The sequence below is a fragment of the Triturus cristatus genome, chromosome 11, assembly GCF_964204655.1.
Source record: "Triturus cristatus chromosome 11, aTriCri1.1, whole genome shotgun sequence".
NCBI lineage: Eukaryota > Metazoa > Chordata > Amphibia > Caudata > Salamandridae > Triturus > Triturus cristatus.
In genome coordinates this window covers 71,411,114-71,438,742 of record NC_140594.1, presented here as the reverse complement: position 1 = coordinate 71,438,742, position 27,629 = coordinate 71,411,114, and the positions used below count along the sequence as shown (strand labels likewise).

Sequence of the window (27,629 nt, the reverse complement as noted above, 5' to 3'; positions counted from 1 at the left end):
ATGTGGGCATTTCGACACAGGGGGGGGCGTTCCGTCGCAGGAACGCCCCTGAAAAGTGACTCCGTGAAATCTATGAGATTTCACTGAGTCACTTTCCCAACGCTGAAACGCAACTTCAGCACTGCGCCAACCTTACGCCGGCAGATGCGTCACGTATCTGCTTGTCCTTGCGCCACGAAGCACCGCATTGTAAATGCGGCGCATCTGCGGTGGCACAAGGGCAAACTTGCGTGACGCATCTTCCCTGGCGCATCCATGCTGATTTGCAGGGATGCGCCAGGGAACATAAATCTGCCCCAAAGGGTTCCTGGGATTGGAATCTGAGCTACTCTTTCAGCCAGCTGTGCAGGACAGTGGGCTGTGTGGTGACGCTCTCATGGCAGAGACAACCTCAGCTCCTGGCAACCTGGACAGGGCGCCTTTCGCAGACCTGCAGGTGGCCTCATTAGTAATTCTGCACACAGTATGTGCTACAGAGATCAGCTCAATGGAGCAGAGCAGATTCACAGAGCGGCTTGAAATGTGAGGCTCGCGAGCTGGCCAATTAGCTCACACGTAAGACGTGGCCATTAGCAAGATGTGATGCAGAATGTTGGATGGGCTGGGGCAAACCTCTGCTTCTTCTCAAGTTACAATGCAGTCCCTGGGGTTCTTGTGAAGGGTGAAGTCCCCGAATGTGTGCTTACGAGGCACATGGGAAAACTCAATTATCTCACCTTACATCCGGGTACCAGTGTCTGCGCTGATGACCCATCCCTGGCTCTGTTGGACCAGGGAAAGCATCTCGTGCTCTGGTGACTATAAAGGAACAAACAGATGATGAAGTTGTGGGGTGATAGAATTGCAGGGGGGGTCCATGCTGTAAAGGTATATAGCATCCTTACCCTGTACTGTAAAGGGCTGCCCGCCCCCTCGTCATCCAGCGCACAGTGAGCCCAGCTAAGGCCTGCTGCCAGGTCACAGCCCGACGCTCACAGCACCGGGAGCCATACGGCGCAGATAAATGTGATGGATGCGAGCAGAGGACGCCTCCTGCCTCAGGGTTACTGCGTCCGGGCGGAAACCGCGCTCCCAAGCCCCGTGCCGGCTGCTGACGCAATCATTAGGTGGGCACCCGAGTGAACATAACGGTGATGAAGGACTGCCCGATGCCAGAATACGGGGCTCTGCGGGCACCAGGCGAGTCCTTTCGGCAGTAAGAGGCAGAGAATGGTAATGTGTCTGTGATGAATGCGCCTGCAATAAAGAACCCTGTGCAGAAGTCACAGCCACAGACTCCGAGTTCACTGCCTGCCTAAGTGGCTTAAAGCAAACCCGCTGACAGCGATGGAGCGGCTGCCACCAGGAGAGCTTCGGTGGCAGCAGGGGAGGAGCGTGGGCCATGTCTGGAGCACTGTGGCGAGGTTAGGACGCGTTCCTGTGCGGATCTGTGCAGGGGCATAGACCGTTGCTTGTGCCAAGGCCATGCCGCCTCTATAGGCTGTGTCAGGGCCAAACCTGCACCCTGAGCCAGGGATACAACACATGGCAACACTGTTAAACATGTGGCATGTGCCACTCCTATAGCACTGTGGCGAGATAAGGACGTGCTCCTGTGCTGAGCTGTGCAGGTGCATAGACCGCTGCTTGTGCCAAGGCCATGCCGCCTCTATAGGCTGTGTCAGGGCCAAACCTGCACCCTGAGCTAGGGAAATAACACATGCCAACACTGTTAAACATGTGGCATGTGCCACTCCTATAACACTGTGGCGAGATAAGGACGTGCTCCTGTGCTGAGCTGTGCAGGTGCATAGACCGCTGCTTGTGCTAAGGCCGTGCCACCTAGCAAGATGAGTAAGGATGCACCCTGAGCCAGGGATAGAACACATGCCAACACCGTTAAACCTTTGGCATGTGCCACGTCTGAAGCACTGTGGCAAGGTGAGGACGTGCTCCTGTGCAGAGCTGTGCAGGTGCATAGAACACTGCTTGTGCCAAGGCCGTACCACCTCTAAAGGCTGTGCCAGGGCCAAGACTGCACCCTGAGCCAGAGTTAGAACACATGCCAACACTGTTAAACATGTGGCATGTGCCATGTCTGAAGCACTGCAGCAAGGTAAGGACGTGCCCCTGTGCAGAGCTGTGCCAGGTGCATAGATAGCTGCTTGTGCCAAGGCCGTCCGCCCAGCAAGGCTGTGCCAGGGCCAAGGCTGCACCCTAAACTAGGGATAGAACACATGTCAACGCTGTTAAACATGTGGCATGTGCCACTCCTGTAGCACTGTGGCGAGGTAAGGACATGTTCCTGTGCGGATCTGTGCTGGTGCATAGAACGCTGGTTGTGCCAAGGCCATGCCGCCTCTATAGGCTGTGTCAGGGCTAAACCTGCACCCTGAGCCAGGGATACAACACATGTCAACACTGTTAAACATGTGGCATGTGCCATGTCTGAAGCACTGCAGCAAGGTAAGGACATGCTCCTGTGCAGAGCTGTGCTAGGTGCATAGAACGCTGGTGGTGCCAAGACCGTGCCACCTAGCAAGGCTGTGTCATGGCCAAGGCTGCACCCTGAGCCAGAGATAGAACACATGCCAACACTAAATGAAAAAGCAATCGCGGACCTCCTATGCCGCACCTCGTACCAGTTCCTATGTGTGGAGGCGCTGTGCAACCAACCCCTACGCCAGCCGTTGAGTGGCGTCGCTGTGCTCCAGATCAAAGATAGTTGAACCAAGTGGGGGTGCGCAGCTCAAAAAAGTCCAACAGGCCAGTGTAAGTGGAAAAGTAACTTCTTTATTCGAAATTTTTTCTTTTTAAAAAGCATGATTTTAGACAATTCAGCCAACGCGTTTCGTTCCCATATAGGGAACTTCCTCAGGGCAAACACAGTATCATACGGATAGGTACTGATCGAAAGGTATATCTGCCAGAATTGCAAGAGCCCGTTGTCTAAAAGTGATAGCTATTCACACAGAATGAAATACTCCTTTTTGATCCTGTTTCGGATAGAAAATACATTTCCAATCTGCAACTCAAGATTAGAGAGGAATCCAACTACGATAGGTTGAACCCATCCACATAAATCAATGATCTGGAGCTAGCTGCAAAGAACACCCAGGCCCCTCCAGGATTGAAAGACGTATTAAGTCGATATGGCGAGGATGAGACCCAAGTCTAGGATCAGAGGGTAGCTGTAATCGTACCCTGTGCCCTGAACCAGGGATAGAACACATGCCAACACTGTTAAACCTTTGACATGTACCACGTCTGAGGCACAGTGGCAAGGTGAGGATGTGCTTCTGTGCAGAGCTGTGCCAGGTGAAAAGAAGAATCCATCTGTCAAGGCTGTGTCATGCCAGGGCTACAAAACATGCCAACACTGTTAAACCGGTGGCATGTGCCATGTGTGGGTCTGTGCCACCGGTGCAGCATAAATCGAAGCTGTTTTATATCAGGATGTAAGGCTGTACCATGTCCCAAGCCTTGGCTAGGTCCTAGGCCGTAAGATGCCCAAGGACCATGACATGCTGTTGTGTTCGGAGCAGGCAAACTCCCAGAGCTGGCATAGACACTCACACCTACATTGTGCTTGTGTGCAGCTTGCCAGGATGTGGAAGCCTCAAGTAAGGGTGGCAGCAAAAAGGGATACCTGCAAACTGAGAACAAATGACAAATGTGATCCTGCAGACCCTAAATACCATCTCGCTGCTTAATGATCCAACAGCCCAGTCCTCGTGCTCACCATAGGGTTGGCTCTTAGGCATCAGTCTCTGAAGGGGGCACCACAGAGGGCTTTAGACGTCCCAACCCCTGTGGCAAGGCACAGTGGGCCTGTTGATTACTGCATTAGAATCTAAGAGGCGCAGGGACTGCAGAGGCCAGCGGCGAGTGTTCGATCTTCTAAAAGCTCACGAGGGCCCCAGTCCAAGCGACCTACAAAAGCTCCCACCTCATTGCATCTCCTCCTGGTGGTCAAGCAAGGCTGAGGACCTCTGACTGCTCTGGGGGACAGCGCGGGGCCACTAATGGACCCCGGGCACCTTTGCATATGTCTCTTCATATGGTGACCTTCGGGTGCCCAAGGCTGCCTTCTTCCACCCAGAAACTCACACATGGCTTTAGAATTCACCTCTAAAGCATACACGGCTTGGCCAAGTGCAGGACAAAGTTAAATGCTCACAGCCCTGAAATAGCTCCAAATTTGTTGGGTTTCAAGAAACAAATTTAGGACATTGCAGCATTGACGTGATCTACTGGGGCAGCCCCGAGTGCTGCCGAAGGGTGTGTAGTATCGTGGGGGACTGGGCCCACGATGCTAAATAATCACGCAGTTCACAGGTGTGGTGTTGGTCGTTAGCTAGGAACTAAACTCCGCCCAGCGCCCTGGGCTTTTTATTACCATCCACACGTGGTCTCGACCTCCGTCGAGCCCACTTACAAACACTTAACCTGGGGGGTTGCTTGTTAGCAAATCCACCCCTATCGTAGCGAGAGACGTGGGCTTTCCCATCGCCTCTTGCGATACTACATTCCTCCTCAACCAGGAGACAAAATGAAATACTTATAAACATCATAAACATTCAATTCTAGTCCTGACCGTTGGCTACCGGTCACGTTAAGTTAAAATGAAACAGTCTTACTTGGGAGTTGACAGTCACTGCTCACCCTGGCTGCGACCCGACATCCGGTCGCCGACATACCAACCCATAGGTATGTAGTCTTTGTACCTCTGGGAGAGCTTGGGGCAGGGCCGGAGGTGATACCGGCCTTGACTGCCCCGCAGTTGCGAGTCTGGAGGCAGGTCAGCTGGATCGTGGATGGAAGTCCCACTCTGCTCTCCCTCCGATTCCTGGGCTGATGGTGGTGAAGACTGCCGGTTGGTGGAGTGATCAGTGGGGCTTGGCTGTCCTTGTCCAGCAGTTCTGTTCCTCGGGTTTGCAGGTCTCCTTTGGGCAGTCCCATCTTGTTCAGGGGTATCCACTGGGTCGCAATCTTCTGTGGGAGGGACCTTTTTAAAGAATGACACATTTCGGGTAACTGTCTCCGAACCTCTCAGAGCGGCAACGACAGTCCATGGATTCAGTTCAAACGGTGTCCGGAACTTCCCTCCGGGATGTCGATCTTGTACAAGTACCTGGTCGCCCACGGCGATGGGGCTCTCTATGGCGCGTCTCCTTTGAGATGCCGCCTCGTTGGTTTTTGTTCGCCTGAGGTCTGATAGGTTCGGAGGATTCGCGGCTTTTTCCCATGTGGAGTGATGGGGAATGGTGTCCGTGACTGCTCGGCCAAAGCATAGGCGGCTCGGGGAAATACCTGTGGTACAGTGAGGGGTGAGTCGGTATTCTAGGAGAAACTGATACACGGCCCCCTCTAGGTTGAGCCCCTCTGACAACGCGATCTGTATGGTTTTGTTCAAAGTTCGCATCAGGCGCTCTACTTCGCCATTGGCCTGGGGCCACCTAGGCGTAATTTTGCGGAGCTTTATCCGATGGGATGCTAGGTATTCAGCGAGTTCCATGCTGGTGAACGGTGGCCCGTTGTCAGTCCTGAGTTCTCCAAACAGTCCGTGAGTGGCTATCACCTTTTCGAGTTTGGGGATGACTTCTGCTGCGGACGTGGAGGAAACAAACTCTACTTCTGGGTATCGGCAGACGTCGTCGACAACTACCAGCATGTGTCGTCCTCCAGGGAGACTGCCGATATCCACGCTGACTCTATTCCATGGGCCGCGGGGGCTTGCTTCGGTGACCACCGGTGCTGGTCTGCTTGGGAGACTCGTGGCGAGGCAGTTAGGACACTGCTATATGAGTGACTCAATTTGGTGGTCTAGGCTGGGAAACCACACTTTGCTCCGAAGTCGGTTCTTGGACTTGACGATCCCTTGATGCGCTCCATGGGCAAGGAGTGCCGCTTGTCTGGTGAGGCTCACAGGTAGGACTAGACGCGGGCCGCGCAGGAGACATTCTTCAGCCGACACCGACAACTCGTGACGGACTTGGTGTAACGGTCTTAGCGTGGCTTGAGCTGTTGCTGTACGCCTGGGCGATGGGTTTTGGAGATGCTGCCAGTCTCCGGAGCTGACAGCGGAATGAGTGGCTTGTGATCAGTGATGACTGTGAACGTGTGGCCGTACAGATAGATGTGGAAATGGCGGCACCCCCACAGAATAGCGATGGCCTCTCTTTCAATTTGTGAGTAGCGCTGTTCAGTAGGCGTTAGAGTTCTACTCGCATAGGGTACTGGCGCCCAGTCACCACAACCCTGGCGTTGCGCTAAGACGGAACCAAGACCGGTGGGGCTGGCGTCTACAACTAGCTGGGAGTCATGGCGCGTGTCAAAGTATACGAGGGTTGTGTCCGCGGACAACGCGGCCTTGGTCTGCTGGAACGCTTCCTCCTGTGCTGGGCCCCAGGTCCAGTGGGCGGTGGTCTTTGTGAGCTCTCGCAGGGGGCCTGTCAGATCCGACAGGTTCTTGATGAACCGGCCACAATACGTGACCATGCACAGAAAGCTGCGGACTCCGGTTACCGATGTGGGGGCTGGCGCTTCTTGCACGTCTTTGACTTTGGCGGGATCAGGCCCGATGCCTCTGTACGAAAATCGATACCCAAAGAAGCTTTTGTCTCGGCGGAGGAATTCGCATTTCTTCCTGTGGAGTGTTAGGCCGCGGTCTCTCAGGCGTGTGAACACTGCGCTGAGGCGGACGATGTGTACTTCTAGAGAAGGGGCGTGGACCAGGATGTCATCGCTCACATTGAGCACCCCTTCTAACCCCTGCAGGACCGTTTTGATGATATTTTGGAACACTTCGGCTGCGCTGGAGATCCCGAAATTAAGGCGTTTGTAACGCCACAAGCCGGCGTGGGTGGAGAAGGTCGTGATTGGACGCGAGTCCGGGTGGAGTGGGACTTGATGATACCCCGACCGAAGGTCCATCTTCGAGAACCACTTTGACCCTGCAAGCTCGCCTATGATGTCATCCACCGTGGGCGTTAGGTGGCGTTCCCGTTTGATGGCGAGCTTCGGGATCCGCATGTCAATGCATATGCGGATGGCGTCAGGCTGCTTCGTTTTTTTTGCGACCACGATGGGAGACACCCATGGGGTGGGACTTCTCACCCAATCAATGATCTCGGCCGCCTCCAGCATGCGGAGTTCTGATTCCACTTTTGGTCGGAGATGGAAAGCAATTCTCCTGTGTCTGAGAGCCACCGGGGCGACTGACTTGTCGATGTGTAGGCGAACTGCTGGGCCTTTGAGGCACCCGATCCCGTCGAAGAGGGGTGCGAACTCAGATACCAGCCTGTCTAGATCATGTGCTTGCACCGCAAAAGCAAATTGGATGAGGCGCAGTTCTTGGGCTGTGCGACAGCCGAGTAGAAATCCTGAACCTTCTCTGGAAACACAGACTTTGGCCGACTGACGGATGTCATTGTGCGAGATTTCCGCATGGAACACTCCGCACATTCGGAGTGGGGTGTGGGTCTCAAAAGCGTACACTTAGACGTTGGTGTTGCGGAGTGCCGGCGGGTTGGGCAGCAGTCTGTAGGCACAGACGGCCATGAGATTGATTGTGGCGCCGGTGTCAATGAGCGTTGTTATTGGATGCCCTTGCACATTAACAGTGCACATGGGTGCAGCTTGCAGTGGTGCAGAGAGGGCATGTAGCATGTGCACCACGTGCACAGTGGCGGCTTCGTCATCGTCCATGTCTCCGCTCGAGGAATCACCAGTGATAGGCTCCAGCGCACATACTGGTCGCGTTGGGCCTTGCGACCACCTTGAGGGCTTTGAGCGACAGACTTTGGAGAAGTGATTGGTTTTTTCACAGGCACTGCATGTTTTCCCTTGAGCTGGGCATGCGCCGTCGTGTGGGAGCGGGTCTCCGCACCATCCACAGAGGCGGATCTTAGGTTTTTGTCCGGGTCCCTGGGCCGAGGGTTTTCTGGGTCTCTGCCGTGGGCCTCGCGGATTGGGTTGAATAGCACAGACCGGTTCCTCTTTGATAGACAGCGGAGCTTTCAGTTCCATATGGGCTGCCCTGGCCGTGGACAATTCTTTGGCACGTCCTAGGGTCAGTATGTCCTTCATTGCCATGTTGTGCTCTTCCAGGACGCGTTCACGCAGTTTTGAGGAAGCGCACCCCTGTATGAATTGTGCTCGTACCGCATCTTCTTCATCAGGCAGGGTGCACGTGCTTGCTAACTCCTTGAGCCGAGCATAGAATACGTCAACAGATTCTTCTGGGAGCTGTTTCGCTTGGCGGAGAAGGAAACATTCGTAGTCTGGGTTTGCATATGGCTCAAAGTGCGCAGTGATGGCATCCCGCAACGTGGCGTAGGTCTTCGGGGGTCCGGCTTCATGGACTGTCTTCGCGATTTTGTGTATTTCCGCGCTGCCCAGATGAAGGAGCATGGACCGCTGTCGTCGCTCTTTAATCTCCGCAGCTTCAAAGAACGTCTCCAGCCACTCTACCCATTCCTTCCATCGTGCAGCTTGGGAAGGCGGCGGACCTGTTACGGAAAAGGGCTCCAATGTCGGGACGGTGGTCATGGTGGCACTGCTGTGGGCGACCCCTGGGGCTCAGGAAGGCTATACCGCGGTGTCTGTGTGGCACCAGAGCGTCGACGGCAGGAGGAACCCAGTATAGAAGTTAGGCGGCGGTGTTTTCACTGGTGGTTGACCAGCAGGAAGTTGCGTCTGGGGCCACGATGGGGCGTGCACACTACAGGCGGCTGGGACTGTCCCACAGCCGAGGGTCATGTTGCTTGAGGCGGGCAGAAGTTCCAGCGCCAGAGAGGGGATGGGACCCAAAAGTGAGGCGGCGTGGTACCGTGTTGCACAGTAGTGCAGGCGTATCTTGTGGGGTGAGCTCCCAGGACATGCTTAGCAGCCACACCTGTGGCAACTGGTGGTGATTGGTGGCCAGAGAAGCAGGGATGAAGGCTCAGTGCATGCGCTTGCAGCGCGCAACTCCCGGGCGGGGTCACCCTCAGGATATGCTGGTTGAAGTCCTTATTGTGTGCAGTGACGTCAACCAGCCAGAGGGGGCAGCAGAACGCACGCGAGCACTCACCGCGTTTCAAACGTCTCGCAGGGCACCGGCACACGTGCTCCAGCCCTCCGTGTTTGGGTATCACTGCAGGCAATCGTTGATGGTGCAGTAGGGCCGCCGCGAGGCCTCAGCGACGGGCGGGTACTCCTGACAACGCTTGTGCCGAGCGAGGCACACCAGTGGGAGGGGCTGCACGGCAGCAGGTGGGTGCGCGGCGATGGCAGGTAGGCGGTACGGCGGGTCAGAGGTAGGGCAGCAACTTGCTGACACCACCTCGTCGCCAGTGTAGTATCGTGGGGGACTGGGCCCACGATGCTAAATAATCACGCAGTACACAGGTGTGGTGTTGGTCGTTAGCTAGGAACTAAACTCCGCCCACCGCCCTGGGCTTTTTATTACCATTCACACGTGGTCTCGACCTCCGTCGAGCCCACTTACAAACACTTAACCTGGGGGGTTGCTTGTTAGCAAATCCACCCCTATCGTAGCGAGAGACGTGGGCTGTCCCATCGCCTCACGCGATACTACAGGGTGGTCCCCATCCAGATGTCGGAGAAGGACGTAAAGAGGCGAAGTAGTCAGGGTCCTAGAGCCACAACCCGGGAACTCACTGCGCCCTGATCCGAGAAGCCAGCCAGATCTGACAACCCAGCGCTGACCTCACTTCCAGGTGACCTTTCTCTCCTCCAGGAAGCGCTCTGGAGTGTGGAGAGGACAGTGTATGAGGAGAGTGGGTATAGTGCGGAGAGGGCAGTGTATGAGGAGAGTGGGTATAATGCAGCGAGGGTAGAGTATGAGGAGAGTGGGTATAGTGCAGAGAGGTCAGTGTATGAGGAGAGTGGCTATAGTGTGGAGAGGGCAGTGTATGAGGAGAGTGGGTATAATGCGGCGAGGGCAGTGTATGAGGAGAGTGGGTATAGTGCGGAGAGGGCAGTGTATGAGGAGAGTGGGTATAATGTGGAGAGGGCAGTGTATGAGGAGAGTGGGTATAGTGCGGAGAGGGCAGTGTATGAGGAGAGTGGGTATAATGCAGAGAGGGTAGAGTATGAGGAGAGTGGGTATAGTGCAGAGAGGTCAGTGTATGAGGAGAGTGGCTATAGTGTGGAGAGGGCAGTGTATGAGGAGAGTGGATATAATGCGGCGAGGGCAGTGTATGAGGAGAGTGGGTATAGTGCGGAGAGGGCAGTGTATGAGGAGAGTGGGTATAATGTGGAGAGGGTAGAGTATGAGGAGAGTGGGTATAGTGTGGAGAGGGCAGTGTATGAGGAGAGTGGGTATAATGCAGAGAGGGTAGAGTATGAGGAGAGTGGGTATAGTGCAGAGAGGTCAGTGTATGAGGAGAGTGGGTATAATGTGGAGAGGGCAGTGTATGTGGAGAGTGGGTATAATGCAGAGAGGGTAGAGTATGAGGAGAGTGGGTATAGTGCGGAGAGGGCAGTGTATGAGGAGAGTGGTATAATTCGGAGAGGGCAGTGTATGAGGAGAGTGGGTATAGTGCGGAGAGGGCAGTGTATGAGGAGAGTGGGTATAGTGCGGAGAGGGCAGTGTATGAGGAGAGTGGTATAATGCGGAGAGGGCAGTGTATGAGGAGAGTGGGTATAGTGCGGAGAGGGCAGTGTATGAGGAGAGTGGGTATAGTGCGGAGAGGGCAGTGTATGAGGAGAGTAAGTATAGTGCGGAGAGGGCAGTTAGTGAGGAAAACGGGCAGGACAGACTGTTTACAGAAAAGACTCGATGGACAGGGGATAGTGTGTGGCAGAGTGAAGAGAAATAAAGAGGACAGTGTGCTCCATGTGAGTATGGCTGGATGTTTGCAGACGGGACAGTAGCAGTGGGGCAGTGTGTGAGTAGAGGGAGAAGGAGCCGAGAGAACAATGTGTGAGCAGAGAGACAAGGTGAAGAGAGGCCAGTGTATTAACAGAGACATTATTAAAAGAACAGAAGGGGCAGAGAGGGCAGAGTGTAAGCATAAGGCCCAGGGAGAAGAAGGGTCAGATAACAGAGGGGTCAGTGTGTGAGGAGAAGAGGCAGGAAGGAGAGTACACAGAGTGTGAAGAGAGGCAGCGGTGTCATAGTAAACGGTCCAGGGAGCAGAGATGGCTGTGAGTGTGCGAAGGGGATAACAGTAGACGTGGCAGTGTGTAACTATAGGGGACAGGCGCAGAGGGGGCAGTGTATGAGGAGAGTGGGTATAATGCGGAGAGGTCAGTGTATGAGGAGAGTGGGTATAATGCGGAGAGGGCAGTGTATGAGGAGAGTGGGTATAATGCAGAGAGGGTAGAGTATGAGGAGAGTGGGTATAGTGCGGAGAGGGAAGTGTATGAGGAGAGTGGGTATAGTGCGGAGAGGGCAGTGTATGAGGAGAGTGGGTATAGTGCGGAGAGGGCAGTGTATGAGGAGAGTGGGTATAGTGCGGAGAGGGCAGTGTATGAGGAGAGTGGTTATAGTGCGGAGAGGGCAGTGTATGAGGAGAGTAAGTATAGTGCGGAGAGGGCAGTTAGTGAGGAAAACGGGCAGGACAGACTGTTTACAGAAAAGACTCGATGGACAGGGGATAGTGTGTGGCAGAGTGAAGAGAAATAAAGAGGACAGTGTGCTCCATGTGAGTATGGCTGGATGTTTGCAGACGGGACAGTAGCAGTGGGGCAGTGTGTGAGTAGAGGGAGAAGGAGCCGAGAGAACAATGTGTGAGCAGAGAGACAAGGTGAAGAGAGGCCAGTGTATTAACAGAGACATTATTAAAAGAACAGAAGGGGCAGAGAGGGCAGAGTGTAAGCATAAGGCCCAGGGAGAAGAAGGGTCAGATAACAGAGGGGTCAGTGTGTGAGGAGAAGAGGCAGGAAGGAGAGTACACAGTGTGTGAAGAGAGGCAGCGGTGTCATAGTAAACGGTCCAGGGAGCAGAGATGGCTGTGAGTGTGCGAAGGGGATAACAGTAGACGTGGCAGTGTGTAACTATAGGGGACAGGAGCAGAGGGGGCAGTGTATGTGCATTAACAGAAATCCTAAACATTAGGTGGCAATGACATTAATTGCACTGTCTAATCTTGAAATTAATCACTGCATCCCTTTCAAATTGACATGCCCACCACACTCCTGTCCCGCCGGCAGGTCTCACATTTATACTCAAAATTGGTTCGTCTGACCCGGGTCCCCCTAATAAAATAAGTGATCCTGGGTCCCAGGCCCGGCCTTTAGCATGGGTGAGCTGGGCCTACGGCCAGGATGCTGGCTACGCTTTGGCAGAATTTCAATTTCGCCGCAGTAATTGGAGTAAATGTGGTAATTCCGTGTTACTCTTTGACCTAGAATTGACAATAATTATGCGGTTACTCCTGCTCGTGTGATATTTTTGTTAATATTTTATTTTCAATTTCCAAGAAAAATGCATAAACATAGGAAGCACAAAGTGATACATTCACCGCTGCCAATGTGATAAGATGCAACTTGCAGATGTGATACAACGCTGTCCTGCTCGCTGAATTATGAGTAATTTGGCGGAAATATTGTGTGAGCACATTTAGCGGGTGCGAGCAGCTGTTCACGTGCGCTATTCATGTTCTGCTGTATTTAGCACTGTTTTCAGCGCAAAATACATCTATGAGTTAATTTGGGGCGAGAGGATGCATTTTGCGTAAATGCCGGTAGAAAATTGGGGAAAATCCTATCAAAAGAGCACATTTACGAAGCGTGAGCAGCTGCTCGCGCTCGCTGTTCGTGTTCTGTTGCATTTAGTGCCATTTCTTAGTGCAGAATGCATCCTTGCGTCCATTTTGCAAGTGAGAGGGCATTTGTGCAATAAGAAGTACGGCTGAATGCTGAATTACATTTCTTGCAGAATAATTCCGCATGATTACCCCACACAGAATTATGCGAGTTATGCCCTCCCCTAGAGCTGACCTCCAGAAGGGCTCTGGAGCACCCTAGCAGTCTTCCTACAACTTAGATCCAAAGAAAGATTTGTTGTGGCACCCTTGTCTGCCTTTTGTTTGTTTTTCTTTTCATGGTGCTCCTCAATCTTGCCCCCCTCACATGCCTAATACTCCTCACAAATTGTCAACACATAGCCAATTAAAGAGGTTGAATAGGGGGAGGGGGGTCAAATTTGGTTTCACCTAGGGCAGAGGCCAGCTCTGCTGGGTGCCATGATGGCAAGCCTAGCATGATAGTGCTTCAGCATCTCTGGGGGCCTCCAGAGAAGGGTCCCCACATGCCATCATCCATATGTCCTCAGGCTGGCAGCTTCATCTTCCAGCCCCAAAATGGCGGAAGAGCAGTGGTAAGCAGTTCCCGGGAAGCTCATGGGGGGGTGGTGGCAATTCTGCGCCTATGGAGTGGGCAGAGTTGCACACACAGGACCTGGGTAATGCATTTGTATTTGCCCCTCCCTGTATGCTTCAGAGTGTTAAAAGATGGCAGCAGCCTGGCTACCAGAGGCCAGCAGTAGTGTTTAATCTGAAAAGCAAAAAGTGCAAAGAGCCAAAGTTTTGATCAGGGGCCCACTGTCGTCTCTACTGATATAGGGGATGCTGTATATCAAAGCTTCAGTCCTGCTTCTTCACCTTGTATCTTTTATCCACCACCTGCCCATGAAGCCCATTCTTGTAAGTTCTTTTTCAGAGATTCTTTCTTTCTTTTTGTTTTTTCTTGCTCCTTCATCTCCCCTTTTGCTCTGAGTGAAAGTCTGATGATGAGAAACAAGTCCCGGTGAGCCACACCAGCAAACACCGGCTCAAATTAAGCACTGGCCACAGTAAGCGTGATTTGGTTGCTGCTTTGGCGTATGTGGAGCTTGCTTCACCTAAATGGATGGGTGGACCCAAGATGTCTGGCAAGGTGTGTTATTCCAGCACCTACATGCAGATTGGAGGTGCTGGAATCACATCTGCTGAAAAAGGTGACTTCCAGGTAACAGAGTGTGAGCAGAAGGGGCAGGAAGTAGAGTACACAGTGTGTGAGGAGTGGGAGTAGTGTAATAGCAAATGTGACAGGGAGCAAAGATGGTAATGGAAGAGACAATGGAGTCCATCGACCAATGTTTTTAAACAGGCAAACACATTTTTAGTCCAAGTCAACAAAGTGTCCCTCCTGCAGCCCATGACAACGTGTTTGCAAGCTAAGGAGGACATTTAGTTGTTGGGGGACTGTGTAATCTCTTCCTTGATGCTAAAGGAACAGCTGTGGGTCGAGGACACACTACATGCAGCTAGCAATCAACTTCTGGGGGGTTTGATTCATCAGGAGGACATAAACCTGATTTATGTCATCTACGGCTTCCTTGTACCACAGATTCTTCCTGTTGACCCCCTCTATGGTTCATGTTGGGCAGATATGTAGATCACCCACTACCACTAGAAGGTGAAAAAGGGTGCAGCTTGGAGAGGAACTGTAACTGTGGAGTTGGGTGACTCAACGGAGAGGGAAGTGGTCCTACGTACAACTACTTAATGTCGAGATGTCACTATGAATCAGAAAAGTGTTAACTTGTCGTGAGTACAGCAGGTGGGTGAAGATATGGAGATAACATTTAACATTAAATAGACATTGCTGAGGTTAAAGATGTCGCCTGCGGTATCCTATGAAGATGGTGGTCACCTTTGGACAGACGTTGCATATCTTCTAGGCCTGGGCAGAGTTAGCGGAATTCCGCTATGTGGAACTCCGCAAAGTGACAAAAAAACTCTGCCGCGCTACGTGGACTGCAAGCGTTTGAGTGCATTTGGTCATGCTGTTCGCATTGATTTTCAGTGCCGGTTGTTTGTCTCATTCTGTAAAATCAGCGCGAACTGCACCATGCGTAGCCCAAGAGAGCGCTGCTTCTTTTCTTGCTGCTCGAGCAGATTTTCTACCTGTAAACGTCTACGTTGTCAAAGTGAACGAAAGGTTTCTCAACTCCAACGGTCACGACGATCTGCGACCACCCGCGTTGAGTAATCTGACCGCCCACATTGAGGAATCTCGTTGGGAGGTGGATTTTTCTCGCTCGCGGTCCCCAGCTTGAAGCTGGCGAGTGGGAGAAAGGAAAAAACACCACTCTGCAGACTAGAGTTTTTCAGAACTCCATGAGCTCTGCGGAGTGCGGAAAACTCTGCGAACAGAGGGGTGTTCGCTGCCAAGGCCTAATATCTCCAGGCATGTGGAAGTAGATGAATCTGTTCTAGAAGTAGCATGGAAGAAGGTGGCAGCATGACACTGCAGCAGAGGGGTGCCTGGAGGGACTGCCACCTTGAGTGGTGAGGGGGGATGCCAGGGCTAATGTTAGATTCTGGGTTTGAGGCCAGAGATTTATGATTCGATGATCCTCCGCTTTCGTCCTCTTTCACTCGCCCTTACCTCCCTTCCTTCCCTATTCTTAGAGGCAGGGTTGTAGTTTGGGTTCAATGCTGTGGGAGATGTGTTGTTAATTTCTCCCTTGTGTGGAGTTGACTTCTGACTTGATAATGTGTGATTTTGGTGATTGTATTTTGACTGCATTTCAGAGCCCTTTTCCCCGATATTTTTTGGGGAATACCTGTACACCTTTGGAACAATCCTCCACCCCCTAGCAACAATAGTGATGAGCTGGCCTGCCAAACTGGAGGTACCCTTTGTATTCAGATGTTGATACTATCAGGGATCGATAGGCGTTCCTAGTTTAAGGGAGAACTCAGAGTGGTCAGAGTGCTACAGAGAGATCCTAGCACACGCCAAGAACATTTGTGGAAAAAGGAGACCTATATGGGGGAGCGTGGGGGGTGCAAATTCAAGCAATTTGCATTTGTGTAATTGTACGACATTTCTTGAAAATAGCATGACAATATCATGAAATGCAAACCTGACATTTAGTGCTATATTTTAGCATGAAATTACGTGATTCTGCGGCCGTGGCATTTTCTGCATAAACATGGATTTGCCACATGTGCCCCATAACCCATCATGTGCAGCATAATCTGCATATTTTAACAAAAACAATTATTTCTAGCTCAAACAGATCAAATGTTACTAAAAACGTAGTTACACGTTGCAGTGCAGTGGAAGGCCCTTCACAAAGGTTGATTGGACTCCTTTCTCTTGTTTATTGCTGTATTTGAGAGTCAAACTGGTGCTTATGCGGTGCACCTATTGCCCAGGGAGTGTGAACATGTGTAAAAATGACGAAATAGTTAGGTACCATTTTTTTACCAAGTTTGCTGCAGTAAACCCCATAATTTGCCTCTTCTTGCCACATAATTTGGTCCTCCCCTGCCGCATGATTCCGGGGACGCTGATTATGACCGTGACGTCGTGTCTTGAACTTGCTTCTTGACTCCCCAAACTTGGAGCTGTTTCAGGGCTGTGAACGCCAGAGCTCGGCCTGCACTTGGCAAAGTTGTGAGTGTTTTAGAGGTGAACTCTAAAGCCACTTGAAAGTTTCTGAGCAGAAGACAGCAGCGCGCGCTTCCCCTGAAGGCGAGCAGACGAAGAGGCATATGTGGAGCCGACAGGGTTCCCGCCAGTGACCCAGCGCTGTTACTCATTAGAGTCACAGCTCGTCAGCACTCGGCAGACGAAGGTCGGCCATCCGGAACGAGTGCCTGCTCTCGGTGCAGGCTTTTCCATTTCACGCACAGCGGCTGCCTGTCATGAGGAGGTGTGTGCGGAGTGGGGCGAGAGAGGGAGAGACAAGGACATAGGAGAGGAACGGCGAGAGGAACGAAGTAAGAGACATGGAGACAGGGAAAGCGAAGGAATGATGTAGGGATGGTACACAAAAGGAGAACAAACAGTGAGAATAGAGAAAGGACACGACACAGAGACAAAAGAAGAAAACGAATGAAATAAGGAGACACAGAAAATAAAATGACATTGGGAGGGGAGAGAAAGGGTAAGGCTTGGATCCAAGGAAAGCGAAAGAATGAAATATGGAGAGGACAGAAACGAAGAAGAAAGAGGAGAGGAAAGAACGCAAAAGACACGAAGTCATGGGAAACTAAAGAATGCAACAAGAAAACACAGAAAGGAGAAGAGTGAGAGGAGAGAGTGCAGTAAATGAGGAGCCCAAGAAAAAGGAGAAAACAGTGATAGGACATATAGCAAAAGATACGTAGTCACAGGAAGCTGAAGAATGAAATAAGGAGTCACAGATCAGGTGAAGAAACAGTTAAAGGAAAGAAAGCAAAAGGAACGGAGACACAAGAAGCTGATGAATGATACAAAGAGATTCAGAACAGGAGAAGAAACCGTAAGAGAAAAGAAAGCAAAAGACACAGAGACAGAAAGCTGAAGACTGAAATAGGAAGGTACACAAAAGGAGAACAGGGAGAGGAAAGAAAGCAAGATACATGAAGATATAGGGAAAAGAATGAAGTAGGGAGTGCAGAGGAAAACAAAAAGAAATAGAATAAAACAAACAGAGAAAAGAGGCAAGAGAATAAAGAGCAGCGTGAGAATGAAACAAACAGAGAAAAGATGCAAAAGAATAAAGAGCAGAGTGAGAAGAATAGGATGGATAAATAAATTCATCTCAGAAAATAAAAACGAAGGCACAGAATTAGCTTCGATCATTTAACATAACACCTTTAGGGGTGGGCGGAATTTGCGAAAGCGACTTTCGCAAATTATCGCGAAAATGTTAAAAATCTCCGAAAACACGCGGAAATATCGCGAAGATGCGGAAGTTTTTTTCCCGCCCGTTCGCGGTATTTTCTGCGTGGTCGCGGCTCGCCAACTTACCCATGCGGTTGCTCGTGGGCGCGGCCATCTTGTTTTCACTCTTCTCGCGGTGCCTGATCGCGAGAAGAAAGACGTGATCGTGCGATGCATGACGTTACTGCGGGCGCGAACTGTCGCGAGACAGCGCAAATGGCTACCAACAATCCAACATCTCGTGGAGAACGCAACCGGATTGGGAAAACTTGTCGGCGAACGCGGGGATTCAGGTAAGGCGATCGTGCGCGCGCGAGAATGTATTATTTTACAGCGCGAGCAAGAAACAAATTATCGCTAAGCTGCGGAATGCGGAAATTTTGACATTTTCGCGCTCTCCGCTGAACGCGAAAATGTCAAGTTATCGCAATTTCCGCGAGCGGAACGGAAATTTAGCCCAGGCCTAAACACCTTCCAGCACAATTTCTTGCACTGGGTCTAAATCTCCCACTTTGCAGCAGTGCCTGTTTTTCCGTTGGAGCGGAGGAGCATCACCTCACTTAAAAATACCCCCAAAGCCCCAGAGATGAAAAATAAAAAGGTAATCTATCACCATTTTATTTTTCATCCATGTTCCAAAACAGAGCGTCAGGATGGGGCGGGGCCTGCTGAGTGACATCAGCAGGGTGGGCTGTCTATGCACTGTTTAAAGTGTGCATGTCTTTTTGGCCGGCAGTTTTGCGACTTGCGACTTTAAACATCTCTAACCCATCTGTTTTAAGACAGGTGGGTTAGAGCAAGTGCAGGTCTCCAGAGCGATGTGGAGCACCGAGAGAGACTGCTCCCTCCAATCAGGGCGCTGCTCTCATGTTGCATGAGAGCAGAGCCAGGATTGGTCAAGGGAGTTACAGCATCCAGTTCCTTGAAGAAGAGTTCTGAAGTGGAGGATGTTGTGTTCGTCTTCATGTAAATATTAGTGTTTTAAAAAAATATTATTTTTGCAAACATGCTCCCACCTCTCCTCCCCGTAGATGCCAGCCCCCACTGCTTTGCAGTACAGTTTCACTGTAGTGTGTCTCTTCAGCATGTCACACAAGGTGTAAGACCAAATTCGAGAGACTGCAGCAAGGTACAGTGGTATAGTAGAGTAGTGCAAAGTTCCTAAGCTCCTTCTCGAAAGTCTGGAGAAATCATAGAACTTCACATCTGGCAAAGACAGTCTAACTTTCACAACTTTGGCAGCCTGTTCCCGAGGTGAAGCTTCACTGCGGGTGACATTTTCTGTCATTTGATGTCCCACAGGCTGAAAATCCTATAGCAGAAAATTAAGATGGAGCCTACAAGGATGTTGCTTGCGAGCACCCAGTGCCTTGAGCAGCCAAGAGCAGAAACAGGAAGAAGCACATGCAAAGCCCATAGGCCTCGCCGCTCTTTGCCAGTGCTGTGCAGCAGGGCTTTAAGTGGGATGAAAAAAGTAAAGGGTCTCTTAAAGGGGCGTGTCCTATGTATTTAAGGCCACGGCTTAAACATGCACACTAAATTTCTGTGATTCCCATAGTGGATCACTCGACCTGTATTTCGGTGTCTCTCTGAGCTTTCTGTTACTGCATCCAGATATAATAACACAACAACTGGCATACACCTAAAACCAGCCAGGACTACTGGCTTTGTCATGGTTCTCTCTGTGTGCCCTGCAGAGAAGCAAAGGATTGGTGGACCTTGTATTCTGAACACCTTTTTGACCCACCGACAGGCACTGTGAGAAACTCACACTGCCTTCAGCCTCAACTCCCTGTCTGTTATAAGCAACTTGAGGCGACTCAGTTCTAAGCAAGCACTATACAAGAGTAATATGCTGCAAGAAATAAAAATACAAAAACACAACATCCTGGGAACAGCCTAAACTCTAATGGAGTAAAAGATGTGAAATAAAAACGGGAACTGAATCCCCGCCACGGATCACCTGGATACCTATTACATTAATTGTTCAGAAATTGTCAGTGTTTTTCCCAGTAATGTTGAGGACATGAATATAGGGCCGATAGGGACCCGTTTTAGTGTCTGTTCCCAGATACTACCGGGTCTGAGACCCGGAGGGACCCGGTCCATTTAAAGCCCTGCTGTGCAGCATTGGACAAATGAAGGAAAGGCACAATGGCTCAGCCGTACATTACTTCATAGGCGCACACAAGCGTGGTGACAAATGCACACGTACACATCATCAGGCAAGTGCACGCATGCATCACCATGCATGCTGGTGCCTACAAACTGATGCTGATGCCATATTTTCTCTCATTTACCTCTCCAATATGGATAGGCAAATGACTGAAAAATGAAATTTCACTAGCATAGAGGGGCTGGCAGCCATTTGCTGACCTGCCCTCCAAGCAAATGTAAAATATTTCTTAAAAAGGGACCACAGGTGTGGCGGGGACAATTAAGGAGGGATAAAAAATAAAAATAAAGACAGGTGGAGGGAGGTGGGGTAAAGCAGTACATAAGGGAGAGAGCAAACTGGGACACCGGGGGATGGCATTAGGTGGGGGGAGAACCACCGTAGGGAGAGAGCTGTAAAACACATGCACTCTCATGGAGTGTTTACCACAAATTAATCAATAGCTTGCTAAAATGAGCGGCAGTAGAAAGATACATGTTGCCAATCAAATCATGGTACAGAGGCTATGCTCCAAGGGAGAGACAAACACAAGTTAAAAAAAGCAAGCAAACAAATAAGAAGCAAGCAAATGACCAAGCCAGCCAATGGAAACAATGGACATTTGGTAAGCCCACTGTACGTTTGTGGTCAGCCCTACAAACAATTCCCACACATAGTTGAAACTTTACAACTTTACACACCTCTACATCATAGGACTGGAAGCTGATGCAATCACACAGGAAGCTTAAATAGATTTGCAAAGTGCAATAAAGTCAAACTGAATGGAACTTCGAGGTACAATAAAAAAATACAAAAAAACCTACATAATAATATAATAAAACATTATTTTTTTTATTGTTTGCCATGAAGCTCTGCTGCTTTCTAGATCTGGCTTGACAGCACAGCTGGGTCATGAACGTCCAAGCAATAAATAAAGATGCCTTTAAATTCTGTATATATCTTGTCATATACTGTATGCTTCAAAGACAGACATCAAACGCCAGCCGCAGTCTTCTGACAGATTGCTACTTATATATTAACACGGGGTTAGGTGTTTACAATCTCCTCTCACTTTGCAGCCAGATAAAGAAATGTATAGTGAATTGTGTGACAATCTTGATGGGGTACAGGGAGTGTGAAAGGCTATCGGATGTCAACAAAGTATAAATACCTGTTAATAAACTGTACACATTCAGGAATGCAAAAATGAAGCACATTTTTTGTAATTATGAAGAGGGTTGGAAACAAAGATTTCAATAGGATCAAAACAAATCAAAACACTTTACTTGGTGATGCACAAATGATATTCACTGAAACTCGATTTCTACACATCATCATTTGTGTGCAATATAGTTTTATCAATAAAAGTGTATCTGTGCACATTTAATGTGCATCGTAATGGAACATGTGCTGCCTGTAAATGACAGTGCACTACCACATGGTGCTTTAGTTACATTACAGAATCACCCGCTCATTCCATGAAAGCAAGGTGGCTCTCAAACATTCGTTGTTCTATAAATTGGGTCAGGGCTCTTAAAGGTTTGCACTCATAATGTGCTCATCCTAAGAAAGAGATTTCCAGAGAGGCTGTGGCTCCATCCGCTTGTTGCTGAGCAGGAGTATCTACTGTGATTGGACAGCAGTTGTGGTGCTTCCTCAGGAAGAGTGCTTCCCTTCCTTGAAGGTGTAATTTTGTTTATTTATCCAGTCGCCTGAGCCTGCAGCAGTATGGTCGCGCAGAGAATGCTCACCATCATGCATACAGTATAAGCCTTTCCTTTCGGGGGCACACCCTCACACATGGCACTGTAATGTTGTTAGTGTCATAGGTAGTGGGTCATTTATGGTGTGTGTTGTTCTCTGGCAGCAGCACAGATCATCTTCCCCTTCCACGTTTTTTTTTTCTGCAGAGTTTTATATAGCGCAAACTTGACCCTACTCCAATCAGGTATCGGAGTGCTTTACATAGCACCAGTTACGTTGCATGAGGACACACATACATTTTTTTTGTTAGGCACGGGGAGATTAAGTGATTTGCCCAGAATCACAGGAGGTTTAGCGTCGTTACCGAGACTCGAACCCAGTTCCCCCAGGTCTGAGGTCGACCGCCCTAACCGTTAGGCCAACTCCTCTCCCCAACATTAACATTAGACTTCAGCGTATAGTTGTGTGTTTGACAGTAGCATGGGATGACCAAGGTTACACTGTGCAATATGCTATTTTAGATCTGCCCTGACAGGGCCGTTTACATTGTCATATTGTGATCAACACAAAAGAGCTCTCGGAGTACGACTGACAGAGGGATTTAGGCTTCACCCACATGTTGGTTTATCTGAGGAAAGGATTTGATTGGACCGAAGTTGTGTGCTTCAACTGAATAGTGCTTGTCTTGCACTTTTTGGCTCCTGGTAAAGCTTTCACTAAATAAGTAGAACTGAGATTGCGAAACGATATAGGCCTGATTGGTGAATTGGAAACATTAGGGGCCATATGTACGAAACTTGCATATTGCGAGTCGCAAATTGCGTCAAATTGCGACTCGCAAAATGAAATGTACAACAGTGTCTCAGACACTGTTTGTGATTCTCAATAGGGTGGTGATTGCATGCCTCATCAATATTCATGAGGCAAGCGCGATTTGCGATCCCATTTGGAATGGCTAGCACTCACAGGGATGGTGGCCTGCTGGGAATGCTTTTTAAATATAGCAGTTTTTTTAAGCAGTTTGTTTTCCTTAAAGGAAAACGGGATGTATTTAAAAAAGAAAAAAATGAAACTTTTCAGTTTAATTTTTGAAGGGCAGGAAGTGGTCCTGGGACCACTGCCTGCTCTTAAAAAATATTTTTGCACCCATTCACAAAGGACAGGGGTCCCCTGGGACCTCTTCCTGTTTGCGAGTGGCTTACCACCCTTTTGAAAAGGGCGGTAAACTGCGAGTGTTTTGTGACTGCAAATGCGGTCACAAAACAATCATACATTGGTGTGAGTCTCGCTATCAGGAAGGGACGCCATTGGCACTCCCCATCCTAATAGTGAGTCACAAACCATATTATGCGAGTTGCTAATAGGTTAGCGACTCGCTAAATATGGTTTGTACATAGGGCTGACCTATTTTGCGGTCGGAAATGGGCCAAATTCCCGTTTGCGACCATAAAACTGGTCGTACATCTGCCCCTAGGTTCGATGAAATAGGTCCAATCTGTTTCTTCTGAAAAGTTATGACAAAGGCAGTAGGCCTAAGTGTATTTAATGTGAAAAGCATTTGTTAAAGCCAGTACGCCTGTAAAAGTTAATTGTTATCACATTGTGTTACAGGCGATAGACAGGCATTTTGTTACATGTAATTTCACAGATTCCCGGAGTAGGCAAGGTTTTTGAGTTGGGGCCCCCATCTGAGAAACCCTGGGTGTTTCACTGTAATGATTCTTGATAGGACCTATTGAGAGGGGCTGTATATTACGTTGCAAACTGTATTTTTACACATATTTGTAATTTGTAACTGCATACATGACGGTTGGCAGTTTATGAGCACTTGAACAGGCCTCTCTTGGTCAAGGGGTGAGGACTTCCGGCCTTTTCAATTCATTGGGAAAAAGTCATGCGATATTCTGTAGGTTTTATCTGTTTATTATGAAACATTATGACAAAGCCAGTAGACCTGATCTACTTATTGGGAAAATCATGCATTAAAGGCAGTGGGTTTGTAAGGATGGGTTGCACTGTGCAAAAGCCTGTAGGCAGGTATTTTGTTGCATGGAATCTCACAGATTACTTTGTTTGGGAAGGGTTTTGGCATTGGTGACCCGCCTGAACAAACCATGGTGATAGATGTGCACTATTATAATCTTTATTAGGCACTCTTAAGACTGACAGTATTGTGCTTTGCCAACCGTAATTTGGTGGGATTTGTAATTTCATGACTGTGCGCCTGATGACTAGGGGTGGGCGGAATTTGCGGACGCAAACTATCGCGAAAATGTTAAAAATCTCCGCAAACACGCGGAAATATCGCGAAGACGCAAAAGTTTTTTTCCCGCCCATTCGTGGTATTTTCTGCGTGATCGCGGCTCGCTAACTTACCCATGCGGTTGCTCACGGGCGCGAGATCTCAATCATCTCATACTCTCGCGGTGCATGATCGCGAGAAGAAAGACGTGATCGCGCGACGAATGACGTGATCGCGTGACAAATGACGTTAATGCGAGACAGCGCAAATGGCTACCAACAATCCAACATCTCGTGGAGAACGCGACCGGATCTGGAAAACTTGTCGGCGAACGCGGGGATTCAGGTAAGGCGATCGCACGCACGCGATCATGTATTTTTTTACAGCACGAGCAAGAAAAAAAATTCCGGTAAAATGCGGATTGCGGAAATTTTGACATTTTCGCGCTCTCCGCGGAATGCGAAAATGTCAAATTATCGCAATTTCCACGAGTGGAACGGAATTTTAGCCCAGGCCTACTGATGACTGCCTTGTGTGAAAGTTTACACTCGGTACATTGGGAGACAAGCCAACAATAATAGCAATAAGCTTGATTGGTATACTAGGAAAAGGTAAGCCAGAAGCCATAGGTCTGGTCTGTTTATTATGAAAAATTATGACATAGGTAGTTGACCTGTTTTCTGTAGGAGAAACATGCGTTGAAGCCAACAGGCCTTCAACAGTGAATTGCTATCGTATTGTGGTACAGGCATTCGAAAGGTATTTTGTTACATGTAATCTCACAGCTTCCCATAGTAGGCAAGGGTTCGGGGATGGAAGTTTTGCGCTATGTTAATCCTTCTCAGCCTCTATTAGTAGGGATTTTATATTGCTTTGACATTTGTAATTTTACACATATTTGGCATTTTATTATTTATTGCCGATGGTTGCCTTGTGGAAAAGCTTATGAACCACACAGTAGGCCTGAGGTGGTTATGGTAACAAACGAATGATAAGGAGTATAGGCCTAATTGTTTTTGATGAAAAGTTATGATAAGGGTAGTAGGCCTGACCTCTTAATTGTGAAAAGCAGAAGTTAAAGTCACTAGGCATCTAAGGGTGGATTGTTAGTACTCTGTATTAAAGCCTACAGATAGGTATTTTGTTATCTTAAATAACACAGAGAACCTTTACAGGGACAGACTTTGGTGTTGGTCACCCCCTCATACAAACACTAGGGGTAGTAGATTTGTATTTAACCCCTTCAGCGCGGCGTGGATTACCGTGTCGTGCTGAAGGTTCGTTGCGCGGGCGGGGCCGTGACGGAGCGGTTCCGTCATGCGCACAGCGCGACCAACGCGCATGACGGAACCTCTCCGTCACACGCATCGAAGGGGTTAATAAATCATGCTGGAGTCCCTTCTGAAGGACTGACAGACTACCTGTCTGCCAGGATCTTGTAATAAAAAATTGTTAAATTATAAATACATATATAAATAATATGTACTTATGCCATTGGTCTGTGTGAGTGCCATTTACACTCCGCTCCCATCCATAAGAGCAAACTGCACGGGGTAATGGTTCACACCAGTCGCTGGCTCTCTTGCTCTGTGAATGACGGCGTTTTCTGATCACATATGCACTTCAGTGTCAGGGATTATTCGCCAGCCCATTATTTTTCAATATTTCTCATTTTATAATTCCCCTTTTATTTCTTTGCTTCGATTCCTTTTATATTAATTTTTCTTAAGAGGATACTACAGCTCGCTGGGCAGTGCTCACGGGTCGCCTGCTAGCTATTAGTTTTATTTGCAGTGCACCACATCCCTCGTGGCCACTCCCTCTAAAGCCGGTAACCATTATCATTGTTTTACCATTCCAAGATCGTCACACGTTGACTCTGAATGTGGCTGCCATGCTTTAACTTTGAAATAATGATAACCCATGTCCAACACCTCTCCAAGAAGGAGCCATTGCCATGTTTGGTTTCGTCATCGCAAGCGTAACCTGCATGTTTAGACAGCAGCATGTTTGCTTTTTTATACTTTTATTCTTTACATTTATCTTTCATATGCTCTCTGTTTTATGTTTGTTTTATTGCAATTGTTTTGGAGGGTAAATACAAGAATGAGTCAGTGTATGAATGAATGGATGCAGGAGTACAAAGATGCATGGCAAATTGCATGTATGACTTACGAGTGCCTAAACTAATCCAAGACACAACAGGCACATTCAATCATAAGACAAACCTATTGGCATTGCCACACCACCTCAGGCCTAAACCAGTAAAAGAATGCTTGTGTGAGGCACTATGGGGTCATTGGTCATTTTTAGATCTGACTGGTAGGGTTGTCAAGTGGCTGCAGTCACAGAGAAATCACCTACTCCCGCAAAGCGGCAGTAACCCATATGACTAAATGACTTCCACAACAGGGGTGGGCGGAATGCTTTATTTTGTCTGTGGAACTCGCAGAATTTTGCGACTTCACATTACTCTTGTAACGCCAAATTCTGCCAATCACCCCGCAATGGATATTTTTCCCCCGCAAGGCTCCAGAGATGCGAGCTGGTGAGGGTGAGCGATATTTGGCGTCCCTTAGCATGATTTTCTAATGAGGGCGGTTGTGGTTGGAAAGCTGCTTCTTGAGTAAATTTGATGCCACTCGAGTAAATAGCAGCAAAATCAACTCGAATGGCCGTGCGCTCTTGCGCACCACATGTTGCCGGTTGCTCAGATTTTTCAGCGCTGATTGTGCCACAGTCACTAAATTGCAAGCAGCACAATGGCCATATTTTCTCCCATTGGTGGAACTCCATGGAATCTCCCAGAGTTCTTTTGTAACTCCCCGGTATTCCTTATTCCAGAGTCCCAAACCATACATATGTTATACACGTCACTTGTAACGTTACTCTTTTCACGAGTGTTCACAAACCCCACCCACAGTACCGGAGGACCAGACTTCAGTTAACTTTTGAAGTAGGAAATCATAGAATTTATGGCGAATTTGGTAGGCATTTTCTCTTTTTAAATACTTCTAGAAGAGAAAACATTTTAAGTGACCCAAAAACAAAAACCAGATATGGGTTTGATGGAATGCCTTCTGTTCTAAGTTTCTCACAACAAAATGCAATGCACAGCAGCCAATTGGATTTCTGCAATGCCCAACGTGGGCATCAGGAGACATTCAGGGAAACAAAATGGCCGACAGCTGGTTGTATGAGCTACAAATCAGCAGAGAACGTGCGAGAATACTTACTGCGTTCCACAACTGAAGCGGACATTCAAGCACACTAAAATCTATGAACGTCTTACATTCTAGTGTTTACTTTTAGGAGTTTCTGGGCTGCTTGGGTCTTATCCAAAATGACAAATTTATTTTTCGAAGGCACTGTGAAAATGGATAATTGCTTCCTTACCAGCCAGTGTTGAACTCCACGTGAGCATCAAAGAATCCCACGATGGGGGCAGTGGCCGCCTTCCACCCCTGGATCCTGGCCCGGATCAGGCCTTCCCGCTTGGTGTTGCGAACTATTTTCACCAGGCCTGGGTACCGCTTGCTCACGTACTGATCCAAGTTGAATTTCAGTTCAACTGAAAAAAAAAGAGAAGAATAAAAACCCTGCATTTATATCACAAATTCTACAGCGGTGCATTTTGCTCACACATTTTTCGTGGTTCTTAAAATCGTCCTCAGCACTGGACAACTAACTCACCAAGAACACATATATCAAATGTAAAATGTCTTTGGGCCTGAATTTGCGTTGGGGGGTGATAGAAAATTCGCCAATTTCTGTCTGGACGAATAATTGGTGCTGAATTCGAAACTAAAAAAAGCCATGGTTAAAAAGTTCAAATCAGCCCCACAGAGAAGGAGGCCACGTCTAGGATGGGGCGTGGGATAATGGTATGGC

The 27,629-nt window shown here is 49.0% G+C and overlaps 1 protein-coding gene across 2 annotated transcripts in view; it reads right to left on the bottom strand.

Moving 5' to 3' along the window:
- The window catches only part of GALNT9 (polypeptide N-acetylgalactosaminyltransferase 9), a 763,825-nt gene that overhangs the window by 350,555 nt on the left and 385,641 nt on the right, over window positions 1-27,629 (bottom strand). For both annotated transcript variants that reach the window (XM_085633497.1, XM_085633498.1), the window contains exon 4: window positions 27,135-27,309. In XM_085633497.1, the coding sequence (XP_085489623.1) occupies window positions 27,135-27,309 (175 nt within the window). The remainder of the gene's footprint in view (window positions 1-27,134; window positions 27,310-27,629) is intronic.